Source organism: Centroberyx affinis, unplaced genomic scaffold, assembly GCF_046629955.1.
Source record: "Centroberyx affinis isolate AG114_WGS23_722 - 3 ecotype Tasmania unplaced genomic scaffold, CSIRO-AGI_Caff_v1 ptg000713l_1, whole genome shotgun sequence".
In the NCBI taxonomy this organism is placed as follows: domain Eukaryota; kingdom Metazoa; phylum Chordata; class Actinopteri; order Beryciformes; family Berycidae; genus Centroberyx; species Centroberyx affinis.
This window is the reverse complement of record NW_027279330.1, coordinates 86,553-103,888: the sequence shown is the minus strand read 5'-3', so window position 1 is coordinate 103,888 and position 17,336 is coordinate 86,553. Positions and strand designations below refer to the sequence as shown.

General features: G+C 42.0%; 1 protein-coding gene across 1 annotated transcript in view; it reads right to left on the bottom strand.

Annotated features, from left to right (window-relative positions):
* Window positions 1-16,888, bottom strand: part of LOC139644162 (zinc finger protein 385C-like) — a 41,684-nt gene extending 24,796 nt beyond the window's left edge. The window contains exon 1 of the mRNA XM_071519543.1: window positions 16,612-16,888. Coding sequence (XP_071375644.1) covers window positions 16,612-16,888 — 277 coding nt within the window. The remainder of the gene's footprint in view (window positions 1-16,611) is intronic.
* Between the last annotated feature and the right edge of the window lie 448 nt (window positions 16,889-17,336).

The following is a 17,336-nucleotide window of genomic DNA, read 5'->3' as shown; positions in this document are numbered from 1 at the left end:
CTACAGAAGTGCCTACATATGTACATAGAATCTGGATGTATAAATGAGCATTATAAAAAAACTGTATGCCTTGTACAGACATATGTACAGAATGTGTCTATTTGGATATGTGCATTGCTACTTGTTCCGTTATGAGAAACTCCAGGTACTAGAGGTACTACATGTACAGAAAAACAATGTGCAAATAACTTACAAGTGCAATTATTGTATAAATGCTGGTTACGTTGAAAACCCAATAAACAAAGTAAAAAAAAAAGAAAAAGAAAAACGATGTGCATGTGCATTGCTGTCTGTTCTCAGTATCACTGTCATTATCAGAACATGTTCATGGATGGAGATAGGATACGTACAGAAAATGTGCCCCGAGATACAGCATATGCCAACGCATATGCAGAGAATGTGAAGAAATATGTACAGAACAGAAGCTGTGCAAAGAAATGTCACAAAGATTAATGCAGACCATAGGGATACGAAAATATCAATCCAGGGTGGTTTGCATACACATACGCATACAATCAGCCAGCCTAAGAACAGCCAAACTGGGGAATGGGGGAGCCTGGGGTCCCCGAGTCAAACCAGTTGAAAAACAGGTTTAATTCATTTGTCCTGGTTCCCTTCCACCGTTTGGCCCGGCTGCTTAATAGCCAGCGATCTTTCTCATCCCACTCCACAGCTCCATCACACTGCTCCCATGCAGTTTGTTGTTAAATCTCTCCTAGTAGGTGTTCTTTCCATCCATTATCTTCTTCTTCAGCTCCTTCATTTCCTCCCTGTCCCCGGCCCTGAAAGCCCTCTTTTTCTGCTGATGAGGGATTTACTGTCCTTTGTAATCCAGAGTTATTTGGGGAAAAAAAAAAAGCTGTTTACGGGTGAATTATAGCGCCCACACTGAAGTTGATGTAATCAGTAATGCAATGGCAGAGCCCTTCAGTGTCCTCACTGTGCGCCCCACAGAGCAGCTTCCAGTCTTGGAGCTGAAAACAGTCCAGCAGAGCCTCCTTAGACTCATGAGATCACACTCTCACATTCTTGGTGGCAATGGGCTGCTGCTGAGCAATAGGGGCACACTGGGTTACCAGATGTATCAGGTCGGGGCTGTATGCGCTCTTGGCAAATCCAGAATAGAATAGAAATCCATGGCATGTGTCTAAACCATTAAAATGACTAAGTTGGTCTTGGCATGCAGCTCCATTCCCAGGAGTCGTTTGGAAACATTAGCCCCCATTTTGATGCAGAATGTGAGTCATTCTGGGCTTCTGCATGTACATCTAGAATCCTGAACTGATATGGTATTCAAGTGGAAATTAATGTTTGTAAATGTCTGTCTTTAAACAGCTCTTGACATTTTTACCCTCAAGTATGACACCATCAAGATGTTTAGCGCAGATACACAGACACATCCGGCTCACCAATTTTCCAGCCCAAATATAGAATAATTCAAATACGTATGTCTACTGTAGCCAAACAGATGTTAGATGTACGCCACACATTCGTATCAATTGTGCAGATCCAAATCTTAAAATTAGCAAATGTTCTAAGCTCCATCACAAGATTAAGGTCAATTCAATCTTACTGTAGTCAATTCAAAATTTTAAGAGAAACTGCAATTTTAACATTAATAGTAATGACTGAGCGTTCATTCTCAATTATGTCTTAACAGCAGAAATTTGACAACATTCTCATGCAAAAAGCCTTCTACTATTTTAACTGTGAAGAAAGCCCATGCCCTTAATTAACTGAATGCAAAGTAAATTTAAACCATCTGCACTCCATGATAACAGTAACTCATGATACGTTGTACGGCATCAAGGCAACATCAGTAGTTTTCTTCACACTACTGCCTACTATAAGCCTATTGGTGATCACACTGTGCATTTGTGCACATGTGCTACAGACATGTCAATAGCAAAAGCAGAGCCATGGCAGAAACTAGAACACGATGAAGTGATAAAAACCTTAACAAGAGTCTCTACAGCCTGGTTGTTCTCTGGATGGTGTCAGTGCCAACTGTCTGGTGGCTCTAACATAGCACCCAACCAGGGGGTAATCACACTTGGCTGTGTGCGTGTGTGTGTGTGAGAGAGTGTGTATTCAAGATGTTTATGTTTGAGTTGTCTGTGAACTCCCACAGTCATTACCAGTCAGGCTAATCAAGCCTGCACTGTCAACACTGCAATGACCGATTGGGGCTGTCAGTCTGTGTTAGCAGGGGGTGAGGCTGGCTGTACAGTGGGCAGGGGGGCAGGTTTTGATGTAAGACACTCTGTTGCACCAATGCCCCCCCTAAAATTTTGAATTACCCACTACAGTTCACGTAGCATGCCACATTAATCCCCTCAGATTGTGCATATACAAGAGCCTGGTAACCCAAAATCTTGCAAAGCGAGCACTGTGTTAAAATACAAATACGTACTCTGTGTACAAAAAGTGAGAGAAATAGATTTTCCCACCACAAAAGGATTATGTGAAGGAGAAACGAGTAGAGTCAGGCAGTAGACTGACACTGAGACGGCGCAATGGAAAGGCTGTTGTGGTTGGGTTGGATGGGTGTATGTATGCATTTGTCTTCAACTCTGACAACCTGGATTCAAGTCCCAAATCATACCAAGAAGTTTTCTACTGTGAGTGAAGTCTTAATTTTTTGTGATTTGTTTTCTTATTTAAACATGACCAAAATCTTATGCTAACCTTAACCAAAGTTAAGGTTAGAGTAAGGCTAATTTTAACTGTAACCTTAAACAAAGTTGTGTTCTTGCCTAAACTTAACTGTTAGCCAACCTTTTCAGGTGACACACAGGTAAAAATGGCATGTCCAATTTGTGCTATTTGCCAATTCATGGTATTGTCATGTAATTCTTCTATGGTGGAGGAATGTATAATAGTGCCTGTGATAACATACCATATACTGCAACATACCACAAATTAAAGTGACTGTTCTAGGCAGTTTGTTTCCAAACTCATTTCACAAACCAAGAATTAAATCTCTGAAATCAATTTCAGCATGTCATGTCTGCTTTGCAAGCTTGTCTCCTCACTAATGATGGTTGGTTAAAATATTGCTGTGGCACAAATAAATTAGAATCTTCTCTCCAACAGAACAGGCACTGAGTCAAAGTACAGTAGCCTAATTGAATTTGTTCACTAAGATAATCTTTAGTGTCAGTATTGCAATTAAAGCCATACTATGCCATACTCATTACCCTACGGGTAGAATAATGACTCATTAGCGCTGCTGGATAGAATGTGAACCCCAACAGGAAAATTAATAGTCCCATCTAAACTTGCTCATGAACCGCTGTGTTATACATTCTGTACAACAGGAAAACAAGATTTCCATAACAAGGCAATAGATCTCACAAGACATTATTTTATGTGTTTATTCAGTCATTTATGCTGTACAGCATAAAATGATGCCTTGATTTAAACTGGTTTGCTACCCACAATGGGTCCTTGTCAAGTAACAAATTGTTTAAATTTATTCAGCTTTTGTGGTTACATGGTTCTGGTGAGAGGATTTGCAGCTTGAGCAAGGCTGAGGGCAAGTACTGAACACAAAGGTTCTGCTGGTAGCCAGTGACTATCAATTACGGTGGTTCAGATAATGTCTAAATACGTCTGTCCCAAATCTCTCTCTGTTCCCTTTGTATTAATACCTTTATTTAACCACTTGGGATGAGAGAGGATCAGATGAAATGGTTTTATGGTCAGTTGCTACTGACAAGGAAGATTCCTGGTTTGAGCAAATCTGAGGTCAAGTCCAAATTATGAGGTGCCTTCCAGTTACCAGTGACCATCAGCTAACTATGCTTTATTGAATGTTGCTGTCGTAGGTCTAGAAGCAGAAAATACCAATTTGGAACTGGAGGAATGTGAACTAATGCCCAAAAGAGAATTGAGATTGGACTTGTGGCTGATTTGCTTTGCTTCAAGTTCAGGCTAAAGCAAAAGCATAATTGTGCTTCAGGTAATTTGTTACCTAGAGTAAGTCCATATTTTAGGATGATCAAACAGCTATCAATTTATTTAATTCACTGTTTTTGGAACCTCTGATGTATGAAAAATATTTTGAGTGTATGTGTGTGGCATGGTATGTGTCTCACTGTGTGACTCATTGCCAAGCAATTCCTCCATCAAGTTTTTGCCCCCGTTTATTAAGGCAAAGCACTGGCAAGGGAGTGCTAGTACCGCCATAGTAACTCCTACTACCTCCATAGTTTCTGCTGTGCTATGTATTTTCCTAAATCTACTTCCTTAAGAACAAAGGAGGGAAAGAAAGATATAAATCTCACTGCTGAGAAACGTGTTCTTTACTCTGGGCTTTTCACACATTGTCACATCTCTTGCATGTCACACTGAAGAGTGAACAAGATTTATACATAGGCTGTCACTGCAGCCTCAAAGCAGAGCGGAGAGGGGGGTGGGGTGGGTGTGGGTGTGTGTGGGGGGGTTGGTGATGGAGAGGAGGGGACAGCTGCAGCATGGCCACCAGGCAAAACTCCACAGTTATCTCCTCTCCAACTGTTTCCCTTTGATCTTCCTAATCTGCCATTTAAAGAAGAAAGCATCCACCAGAGCTCCCACACCGCCACTTTATAGTATTTTCATCTATGCAAACACTACTCTACTGTATGTGTGTGTGTGCACAGGCCGCTGGATTATATCACTAAGTGCATACACATACACGCATATGTTAAACCTGCTCTTTCCTTACCTCTCTGAGAAGGCTGGTAGAGGGGATTTATGTCCGAAAAAACAGCTTTATCACACAATCTAGGATTCTACGGCGATAAACAACAGGAATCGCAGTGGAAATCTAGTCTAAGCGTTACACTAATTTCTCATCCCATCTAGACTACAGCACTTTTTTACCCCTATATTTATCAAAATTAAAAACAAACATTTTATTGCGTATGCATTTTAAACTGTCATCCAGTTCTTACTGAGCCTTCTTGCATCTAGAGGTCGCACTAAGAATTTAAGCATGGCAAATTTTCTCTATATAGCTTTGTGTGTGTGTTCAACTACACATCACTAAAGTGAATCTAAATTTAAATACCCCAAATACAATCAGCATTTTGCTCCCAGTGCTGAAAAAAACCACCCCAAAACACAAATGAGTAAAAATCCCCACACTGCCTTTATCTTTAACAGGCTCCAATTATGGGAGCTAATCAGGGCATATTTCCCTGGGGAGGCGAAGACATAATTGCCAGCAATCTGCACGGTGATATCAGCACTGTTCTTCTGTGGCTTTAAAATGACTTGACACGTCTGGGAACGACAGCGCTGTATGGTCTGAACTCCACTCTTGGCATCCTCAAAGGGGGTCAATTAGAAAAACAAACAGGCCCGGGCCTCATTTTGGATGCGGAGGAATTGAGAAAGGGCAGATGGCAGACAGGAGATTGAGCCTGCCCTTGAGCCATGGGGTGAAGACATTGTTGTGAAACGCACACTGTCAGGCAAGTGCTCACATGCGTTCAGAGAGATGGAGCCGCAAAAAATGCAAAACATCTATGGACAAATCAAAGCTGCTTTTTTACTCATCGTCTGTGGAATCTAGTTGTAGCAGACCCATAAATAAGAAGCCGCAAATGAGTGGCACTGACACGTCATGTCAGTAATCAGAGTAAACAAACAGTCTTACCTAGCAGCATCTCCACGTGTCTCGCGATTCCTTTGCCTGCCGCTCTCTTGCGTCTGTTTGAGTTAGGGTTCTCCTGCCAGCTTAGCCCCCATCAGAGAAGTTGGAGAAAAACCAGCAAAGTGTTTCTCTAAAGAGAACCGCCGAGAGAGCGAGAGGATGTTTTCTCTGTCGCTCTTTCCCTCTCTCTCTTCCACTTTGCTTCTCTCAGTGAGGTGGAGTGGCAGTCCTTTCTCAGTCAATGACACATCTCGGCTATAATCCAATCTGCCGCAGCTGAAGAATGATATATATGTGCTTCAATTAAAGGCTTCATGCTCTACTGATCACCCTGCCATTTAAAAGAGAGGGAGAGAAAGACAGGAGGGAGAGAGAAGGAGCGAGCCACAGAATGAAAGCAGCAGAGAATGAAAGAGAGGCTGAGTGTGATGGTGAGAGAGTGTCTGAGAGAGGCAGAAAGAGCAAGTGTGTATGTTTCTGTGTGTGTGAGTATGTAAGAGAGAGGGAGCGAGAGTGAAAGAGCGCAAGAGAGTGAGTGAGTGAGAGAGAGGAGAGAGAGAGAGAGAGAGAGAGAGAGAGAGAGAGAGCTGGCAGACCTGCTATTACAGCATGAACATCCCACTCTTCCCTCTCCTTATATCTCCCCCTTCTTCCCAGCACCATTTTCTATTCAGCGTTCACACCTGCATGTTCCCTTAAGGACACTCAAATGTAATTTCCTTCCTGGCATTCCTTGACAACAATAGGCCCCATTTATCAGTCTGTTCCTATAGCGCTTGTACATTTCTGCTTAAAATACAGCGGTGCTACATTGTACTTATAAGTTATCAACTTTTTGGTACCCAAGAGGAAAAAATTTAAGCCTTTCACTCCAAAATGAGATATTCAGTATTTAAAAAAATGTGATGCCACAATTACACAATTCAATCAAAACGGCTCATTCAGTCATGCAGCACAAAGTCATCTAGTACCATAATCGGTACCATAATTAAACACGCAAAACTAAAGAGGCACAGTTTTCAGGTCAAGTAAGTCTGTGTAAATAGTTCAGAATATTTTAAATGAATTGTTTGTTCTCCTATGTTCCTACAGAGAAACTGAAAAAAAAAAATCCTCTTTTGAGGCTATCGCTTTGAACTCTGATATATTTACTTTTTATTTAAGATAATATTCATACATTTTGGTTTTTACTTAATATCCCTGTTTTGGTGCTAGAGTTGGTACTAGTGCAGGTTAGAGCTAGGTAGCTAGGTAAGCCCCAGCAGTCCATATTTGTATACTTTAATATGATGCCCCATTGCTGAATGAATCTAAAGAAGTTAGTGTGTTGCTCAAGGACACGCTGGCAGATTAAATACTTGCTTTCACAGAGGCTTGCTTGCTGCTTACAGAAAAAAACGGTTCAAATGGTTATGAAGCATATCTGATTCATCACCAACAGGGAGTCGTTTCACTCCATCCAGTAGCCATTGTTGCCACTGCTGAGATAATGGAGGCAGAATTTTTTTTTGCATTTGTTAGAAATGCTGGTGCAAGTCGACAGGGCTGAAAACCAAATTGCATTTCACTGATTCTATAGTCAACGATACTTTGAAACATTAAGGGAGCTGTTTCAAAGGTTCAAGCTATAAATGATTTACTATAGAAACGATGAACTAGAAAATTGTTGTAAGTGCTTTTTGGATAGAAGTGAAATGACTCCCCGTTCATGGTAAATACATGCTGCTTGTGCATTTTCCAATCTTTTGTAAAGATCCTGTCACCTTGCCCGTGCATTTATTTTAACTATAAATAGGAACTCATTTATAAGAGAAAGACGCAAGATAAACATTTTTTGGAAATACCCTGAAAAGCAATTAACACAACCACTGTGGCATTTTTATTGCAGTTTTCAGGTATGAAATGTATGTGGACATTTTGTGATATCAAGTTGTAGACATAAAAAGTTTGACTAGTCTTTAAATATTAATCCCTCTTGGCAGAGTCTGCATTAAAATATAGGTTCTGTCACCGCTACAGTCCCTATGCGCTTTAGGTTGCTGAAGAGGAGGAGAAAACCAATGTTCCTGAAAAGTTGTTGGAGATTTGACTGAGTCCAGAAGCTCATAGCTAGCTGCAGAGGCAACGCACAGGCTTGTTTGCACTGCCAGTGTAAGGCAGCCTTTTCCATTATTATTCATTCCACAGTCACTATAATCACTTCAAATAAACACAATTATTCCCACACTCTCCCCCCCAAACCCTGGCCTCAAATGTCACACAAGCGTATTCATCATACACACACACACACACACACACCACACGCACACACAAATTCTGTGTGTCTGCCCTGTGTGCTTCTTCCTGACTCCTTGTCGGTTTGAATAAGTGTGGTGGGGAAGCACAACACTGACAAACTCTGACAGTTTTACACTTGATTTCAGGCTGCTGCATTCAAATGAAAGTGCAGAGAGACGGCCTCGAGCAGAATGGTCGCATGTCGGCTCCACACAGCATGCTTTCATCTCGCCGTGGACCTACTGCACATTGGCTGCACATATCTCTATTCAACTACATGGATGCTGTGTGTGTGTGTGTGTGTGTGTGTGTGTGTGTGTGTGTGTGTGTGTGTGTGTGTGTGTGTGGCAAGCCAATGCTAATTCCTGTTGTATGGAAATCAGGGATCGTCACAGAAATGTTAGAGGTCAACTGGGTAGAAACCAGATGGGAGAGAGAGAATTACAAAACCGCTCGGCTCTCAACCTTCTCAACCACATATTTCACTATTTTCAGTATTTAATATTCTTACAGAGCCATATTATAACTACGCTTACAATTTACTAAAAACATGCATGTCGTGGAAAGTGTAGCCAAATATTGAGATGTGCTTGACTATTCTTGACAGACATCAAAACAGTATCAAAACCTGACACTTCACTAGCAAAAGAAGATAAAACCAGCACTCCTCATGTTTGTTTTAAAGTATTCAAACATGTTCATTGACTCTTCAGCCCAAATGATTCTGGTGCAAACATGCAAAATTACGCCTATGTCGGATATGCAAACTCTTGCAGTCAGCACAATGCACTGCCAGCTATAACACCAAGCAGAAACAAGTTAACTATTGTATCTAAATTTCAGGTGCAGATCCCTGCGGATTTGCTGAGACACCCCTGACCTGTTTAGCTGACACAGCCATAGATTTACTATTATTAATACTGTAAACAGGTGTTTGCTATAATGTTAACTAGTCCCTGAGGGTACCAATGTCATATCCTGCAGCCACGGAGACGAAAACATTATAACATCACCCTTCTCTCTGTCTCTCCATCTCCCTCTCCTCCTCTCCAGCTCACACTCCCTCCTGCAGGCCTTCAGAGTGTGGAGAATGGTCGTTGATGACAGATCAATTGAGATCTTAAAAATGGCTGCTTCTGCTCAGCATCGTCTGCTGTATGAAATGAGGCCAAGCAGCACAAAACTCCAGCTGATAAATGTCCTATTTCACAGCTCACACAGTGTGTTTGAATATGTGTGTGTGTGTGTGTGTGTGTGTGTTTGTTTGTGCGTGCACATGCGCGTGCAGACACACTGCTTCCATGGATGTTTGTGCAGTACCATGTATCTATGTTGCAGTGGCAAACTGCAGAAGAAATAATTCAGCCGTCAGAAAAACATTAAGACAAGTCAATCTCCAATGCAGCTCTATTTGAGAAATTTATAGATTTTCCATTAGTGAGGGGAAGCTTTGTTGCAGGAACAAAAAAAGGTTTAATTTTCCCTTTCAATGGGAAAATTGCTGTGAATAACAGGAAATGTTGTAGAATACAAAACCTCGCTGACTGGCATGACTGTTCAGGTTTGATTTAGCATCTGTTTGTAGTCCTATTTTGACAAACCAAATCAAAGATAATTGGAAGCGCAAGTCAAATAATTTTATGCTGGTCTGAAAATTGGATCTCTAGCCAAACTATCTGACCCTTTGCTTTGTTGTTGAGTTTCAACTTCATCTGAGTGTCTGAATTTCTATGACTGATAGTTTTCAAAGCATATGTACCATTATTCACATATTGGTGTCATCTTGCTCTAGATTAAGAGTCCTGTAAAGACACCGGTTGAATTATGGGTTATATCTCTGAGTTATATGCGGCAGGTGTGGGGACAGAAAGGGTGAGAGTGGGATGAAGAAATCTCTCCCAAAGGGACTTTCCTACCGATACAGAGTCATCCACAGGATATTTCTGCATGCTGCTTAGTACTGTCCCTTTTCAAAGTCACTGCCTTTTCCCCCCAGACTGTAAATTCTAAAACTCTGTCTTGATTCTCCTCTCCTCCTCCTTGAATCCTGTTGGAGGTGAATGTAATGCACTTTCTCTCCTGTTTCTTCCTCTGGTTGGAAAGCAAAGAGAGAGACAGAGAGAGAGAGAGAGACAGAGAGAGAGAGAGAGAGAGAGAGAGAGAGAGAGAGAGAGAGAGAGAGAGAGAGAGAGAGAGAGAGAGAGAGCTAGGAGTTAAGTGTTTTGGCTCCTTCTAAGTTCACACCATGGTGCCGCAGTTGTTCATCTGCCCCAATGCAATGCCAGAGAGACCCACATGTCAACAACCAGAACCGACCCTTCTCACAGCTCTGGAGTTGTCTGTGTGGTGTGTGTTGTGTGTAGACAAAAAAAAAATGGCATCCAGGAAATTAGAAATCTATAACCCCTGAACTGAAGCGACTCCACAGCGGTCCAGCACTGCACCAGAGCTTAGTGTGGAGAGTAGGAGGAGAACTAGAGTGGAAACTGCTTTGCTCCTTTCCCTTTTCAAAAGGCCCCCAGTGAGAACCACCCTATTAAAATCTCTTTTCATTTGAGCAATCATTTCATGAAGCTAAATAAAGGGGAATGCTGGTTCAGCCGTGGGAAGGGAATGGGTATTATTAGGCCGGTTTCATTGCAGCCCAGATTGAATTATACTAACAGTCACCTTAATTGACTTGGCTCGTCCTCCTTTTCTCCTCTCTACTGAGAGATGGGCGACAGGGAAAATGGCTTTCCTCAATGAGAAGCTACGTTTGAGACATGGGTGTCTTTGTGTGCGTTTTGCGCGTGTGAGTCTACATGCAGAGATATTTCGCTCCTCTTTGTTTACAACGTTTTAGGGAGGGTGTGCTTGGTTGCATCCTGACATTTTCTGCCTGTAAACTGAAATTGAAGATTTTACACAATGTCCCCGGACTTAAGGCATGTCTTTGGTACATTATCACACAAACAGCGATGCTTAGTGCTCTAGAGGAAATCCACATTCAACCATTTGTGGTCAATGTATCTGATGTATACAAAGGCTCACTTCTCCATGGTGATGAAGTGAACTCTTTGAGTTGGTCTGAATTACCTATAAAACTGTTATTTTGTTGCAGGTTTTCATTGGTTCCGTTGTGTTGCCCATTGCCAACTGACAAATGTAACATCATTATAAACAGAGCAATGTGGATGTGCAGGTCAGGCATTTATTGGACAAAATTCAGAATCTTAACAAGTAAATGTGTGAGTACACCCAATTTCCAATGTATAGACTTGCAGAAATGTTGGGAAACTACTGTTTAGTTTGTATAATTCACTGTCAGCGATTCATAATAAATGTTATTTGTTATACGACTTCTTTAGAAACATTATTAGTTATTTGTAGGGAAAAAAGCAAAGGATAATAGTTTTTATGCTCATAAAAAGACATTCAAAGTAGTATGGGAAACCGTCAAAAATTGGTCAGTCTATTTTTTTAAATGGGCAATTCTCTGGCTATATTCCTGTCTTTGGTCCAATTGTATTTTAATTCCAAACAAACCATTTCAGGGTTCATTTTACAGGCCAAGACCCCTCTTTTAAGGCGAACCAGGGAGCGGTTGTTTGGTGTGCTCCTCAGTTTGAGTGGGGTGTTTTCACTTTCACAATCAACCCAAACAAAGGGGTCAAACGCTCCAGGGTTCAATTCAACCACTTCAAACATGGCAGGTGTGAAATCACTGCATGTCTTCTGCGGGACACGAGCATCCATACCGCTCTGGGACAGAAACTGGCTGCCCATGACTGAGCCTCATCTTAGCCATCAATTAGTGGATGAAATGGCTCTATAGCGAGTAAGGTATTTAAATGCTGTCCAGAGGTATGATGATGATGTCCTGGTCTCATCCAGTGAACTGCATGTTATCAAAGGCATGCAATTATGGACAAATTATTTTTTTCAGAGTTAGAACTGAAATATACCAAATGGATATCAGTGAGAGCTTAATAACTTGACTGAAACTAAAATGAAAAACCTTAACTGACAGTCTGATCCCACCCACCAGATCTCACTCTCAACCATAAAGAATCGCAACACACACCATCAGGGAGACTCATCATCTCCTCAGTGTGAGGCAGACAGAAGAAACTGAGACTTGCTTCCCTGGAGTTTGCTGATCATTTTTCATTCCAACGCTGCTATAAGGAAGTGCTTCTCCGCTTTACTGTCAAAACCAGATTACAGGTGTTGTCAACTGAAAACAACTTAGCTCGGTATCCTGACAAACATCACCCACACTAGCTCAACATCTAGAATATACTCCACAGTTTACTGGTATAACTGCAATGCAAAGGCCTGTATACTGCTCCATATGATCGTATTTGTTGATTTGGTCGCTACAGCTACCAATACATACATCTGTACAGTGTGATGTGACATCATTCAAGATAATTTTTCCAATATTCCCAACAGCCCTTATGTTGTTTTTGTCAATGAACAACAGAGAGAAATGCTTATCCTTTAGCATGTATTTATTTTGGAGTATTAATTCATTCATTTATTTCGAATTATAGCCGATTCAGTGCTCCGTATAGTGTGGGTATTTGTGGCTTGACTTCTGATTCTTGATTTCTGGCCAATCCCCCTTGACACCCACTCTCAAATACAGCTAAAGTCAACCTCCACTACACTGTGCCAATGCTTAGGCCTATCCCTAGTCCCCAACATTCATCAATAATTTCTAAACTCGCTATTGATTCCAACAGCAATTACAGGCTAAAGGGACGGCTGATCCTGCTGGCTTGAGACCGCCCGCTGAGCAGATCAGAAACCAAACTGTTTTTCTACACTGGTTTTATGTAGCTGTGGTCAGGGAGAAATCAGCAGTGGACCACATGACTGGCACACAGCCGGCTTTAGCTTTAGTCCCTATACAATTTCCCTCTTATTTTTGGTATACTGTGTCTTTAAGGGCGACATCAAATATCAAATATCAATATCAAATATCAAAAGGACAACAAATTGCTCTCTGCAGCCTTGGCAGCAAGCTGGAGCAGCATGGAGGTCACATTCAAAACACTGCACACACTTTCTCAGGTTGCATGTGGTGGTGTAAGAGACAAGAGATAGCATTCTCTAGAAGGTAAATCGTCTCTGACAAATACGCACACAGTGGCAATGACAAACCCCTCTTGCTATCTATAATCAGACCTACACACACACATGCTTTACACACTCATGCACACACACGTCCTTGTACTTCTGTCCATGTAAAGGACCTTCCATTGACTACATTCATTCCCTAACTGTAACCTAAACCTAATCCTAATTCTAATCATAACCCAAAACTCAAATCCTCACCTTAAACTAGCCCCAGGGAAAAGTGTGGACTGGCCAAAATTACCTTCCTTTTCCAAAAATATCCTCACTCCGAAGGTCTAAAACTTAAACAGGTGCTCACAAGGACAGCGCACACACACATACACACACACACACACACACACACACACCAATGCGTAAATAGGCAGTGAACCCAAGTGGCAGTGAGGTTAAGCTGCGGTCAGTGAGTTAATGTTCCAGATGTCCAGTGAAGTAATCGGCTTGCGGTGCCGGCTCAGGTGTGTTGGGTCAGAGAAGAGGACTTGGGCGTGCAAAAAGGAAGCTCAAAGGAGGCCGTCTGTGTGAATGTGTATGTGTGCGTGGAGGGTGGGGGGTGGGGGGTCATGTCCAAGCGCCATGTAACACTTTAGAGCCATCTGGTCCTAAGGTTTACATCATGGGATCCATCATTACCTTCTGTTTCTACACTGGGACACTGAACAGTTGGCGACTGACCCAGATTTCCATTCAATTTAGTTGCTAGATGTTCTGACAGGGTCATGGACAAAAAAACAAATTAGGTAGGAGCGTACTGCACAGTACTTATATCTAATACATCAAGGACTTTGTGGCCATCAAGGACCAGTGGTATTCAAGGGTGTAAACTTTTCTTTCTGTGTTTCTATTTTTATAGTTGCAAATAAGTGAACTAACGAAACTTAAGTCTATCATCCTACAATATGGAACAATATGTCAGTTGATTAAATCCTGCGTCTGTGTCAATCATGTATCTTTGAACAGGAGTCCTGACCATATGCCGTGTTCATGTCATATGGGAAGAAGCGTAAGAATGGGATGACATCTCGCAGCAGACATTACTTACTTTTTGTAAGTACACTTGATTGTATTACTGTGAAAATAACCTGTAATTTTGAGTTTTATTATCTTGGACTGCTGACATCGCTGCTGCTGTGTTTATTGCTTGTGTTGACACTCTTCGGGGGTTGATGTAAATGTTTTTTCCCAGTCAGCAGGTTGTATTTACCGTAAATCCCACATGACATGAACGAGGTACTTGACCAGGTTTCCAGTCATAATGGCCATTATATAGTCATGTGCCCCGACCAATGATCCTGTTGAGACAAACGATTAACTGCAAACAATACAGACTAATTCAAGATGTGAATGCCCATGTGAATGCACAAGACAATGAGAAGGAGAAAGAGAGAGAGTAAAAGAATAGGAATGTGATTAAGGGATGCACAATCCCCAGTTTTTGTGTTCCTGATTACACCCTGGAAAGACAGAGGAAGGCACAGAGTTCAGGAACAGAATGAGAACAGGATGATCTCTAGTCAGATTCAAATACCACAGGTGGATGGACCAAGTACATGAGGCCTCTTCAATTCATCTATCTCTCCCTCTCTCTCTAATGCATGCATGTATCCAATGACTCCCATTGCACTGGATCAGCCTCACACTTTTAAGTATAAATGATGATCCAAAAAGACTATTATCTGAAATAGAAAATGTCAATAACATTCTAATGATAACAAAGTGAGGCTGAAAATAAGAATTTAAACAAGGGAGATAGTAGGAATTTCATCTCATGTGCTGTGTTAAAGTAGAACAGGTAAATAGGCTCGTTTGAGATGACATCCTGCACGCCTGGAAAATAGACGAGAGTAGCCGAGTGCAGTCAGGCAAGGAATCAACAAGCCGAACACTCCCGACTGCACACTCGCTGCTCTTTTTCTTCTTCTTCAGTTCTGTTTAATGGCGGTTGATAAACAATACAAAAGATGCATTACCGCCACCCACACGCACTGCTCTAACGACCCAGACCTTCACGTTACTTATTTTTATTTTAATGTAGGCATTACAGGTGGCATTTATGGAAAATATTACATAGCGTTCTAATAAAATAATATATGGACTGCTCATGGAGTGACATCTTGGAACAGATATAAAAACTTAAGTCTCTTCATTTCACGGTGGGTGTGTGATACAACTGTGTTGAACCAATGAGCGCTCAGCTTGAGGCGTTTCCCATCATCCTCGGAGCTGTGCAGTCGGTGGAGAGCAGCTGCAGCGCCTCGCTCCAAAAACTGCAGCCGCCTCGGTCCCACGAGATTCCCGTGGCTCCCGCAGTCGAGTCGGCGGAGCAAGTCGGACAACTTTTCTAACCATCATGCAACGGACCAAGCAGTCGCTGGTCAAAACTGCGCAGGACTTGCTCATCTCAAACGAGCCAAGTGTGTGTGGTAAGCCTACAGTACAGACCGAGACAGGCCCATAAATCAACATTAAAATGTGCCATCTTATTGGCCAGCTCCTCGTTAGTGGCTTTTCCTGAGTGTTGATTGGTCAGTGTGGCAGAGTGACACAGGTGGTGATGAGTGAAGGTGATTAATGGCCCATCATCGAAACAGGTGCGCAAGAGACACTTGGAAATGGTGAGGGGGCTCTTCTGCGATATTAAATATACCGAATGCATAACACTTTTTCATGGTTTGCTACGAAAGTGAACATAAAATGGATTCAGAGAGAGAGAGAGAGAAAGAGAGAGAGAGAGAGTGAGGAAATACTGTTAAAATAAAGGAAGCACCTGACTATACGAGGCATGCTAAGTGGAAACATTTTCCAAGCCTGGTTCAGGTTTACTCAACCCTTTACAGATCTTGAACGATGGCGGACACCATACTGTTTTTCCAACACCATTGACAAAACACCAAACAGTAGAATTTCTCCTGGAATAATGATGTTGCCTTACTCCAGTGTGTTTCCAGACACTTGCGGAATCTACGCCAAAGAAAAGAGAAGCAGTTCTGACAGCTTGTGGTGGCCCCACACCCTATTAAGACACTATACAGTATGTTGGTCTTTCCTTTATTTTGGCAGTTAGTTGTAAAATCTCCTGTCTATGCAGAAAGCCACAGCTGTGTGAAAGCCAGAGCCAGTACCTGCAATGCACCAATACTCATACTGGTATCAGATATTTTGCATATTTTCCCCAGTACTAAAATCTGATACCAGGAGCCGCAAGTAACATGTCAAGAGTTCAAAGCAAAGCAACATTCATGTCAAGCTTCATTTTACCATGTGTTGTATTCTGATTTTATTTTTGCTATTTTCCTTTTCAGTTTTATGTGAAGCACTTTCTGTTTTTGATAAGTGTTATACAAATAAACTTTATTATTATTATTATTGTAACATGCTTTTCTGACATTTTCACACATAGATCTCTCTCATGGAGAAAAATGGATTAGCCTATATCAAATAGTTTTGTCCACTGAAGCTATACTAATAACCAAAGTCGTTATTGTTCAGTAACATAAAGAAACAAAGAAACTTCAGTGCTGTGAAGTGGCATTAGCAGTGAGAAAGTGGTGCCGGTGTGTCCCTACCTGTGCTGGCAGCCTTGGTCAGGTGGCGCAGCCTCCTCTGGTGCGTCTTGCCCCTGTAGTGGATTTGGGCCTGGGCACAGGAGTTGAGCTGAATGTTGCACACCTGGCACAGCGTGGCACTGCCGCTGCCCTGACGCCGCTCCCGCTTGGCCCTCTGCCCCGCCGCCACCTCCCTCTCCTCTTCCTCCTCCTCCTCTTCTTCTTCCTGCTCTTCCTCCTGACTCCTGGGAGGAAGGCTGCTGTTGTCCAAACGGTCTGGGCTCTTGGGACGCTTCATATCTAGAGGGAAGGAAGAGGTCAAAGGTCTGTAAAGGTTGGCCTCAGCAGAAATGTTGAGGTGAGATTTCAATTTAAATACAGGCAGTGTAGTCCCCATGTACAGTATGTGCAAGCATTTTCACCCAGAATATGTAGTGTATGTTGTTGAAGCCTCCACAGGGGGGCAATAGAGCAGCATAACTCCATTCACAGCAGAGCAGCGTTGGTCTTTTTCCATCAGTGTGGTTCAAACTACAATATTCTTTGCACTACCTTTACTGAGCTTGATGTTTCATTGAAATTAAATCTGTATCAAACGCAGGGATTTAATAGGCATATGAAAAAGGATGCTTATCACTCGGCTGGATCCGAAACATCCTTTAACCATACTGTTCAGTGTCGACGTGTACGAATTTCAACCTGTCGAAATGAAGGCATACATGTGTTCAAAATCTTTCACATCCCAT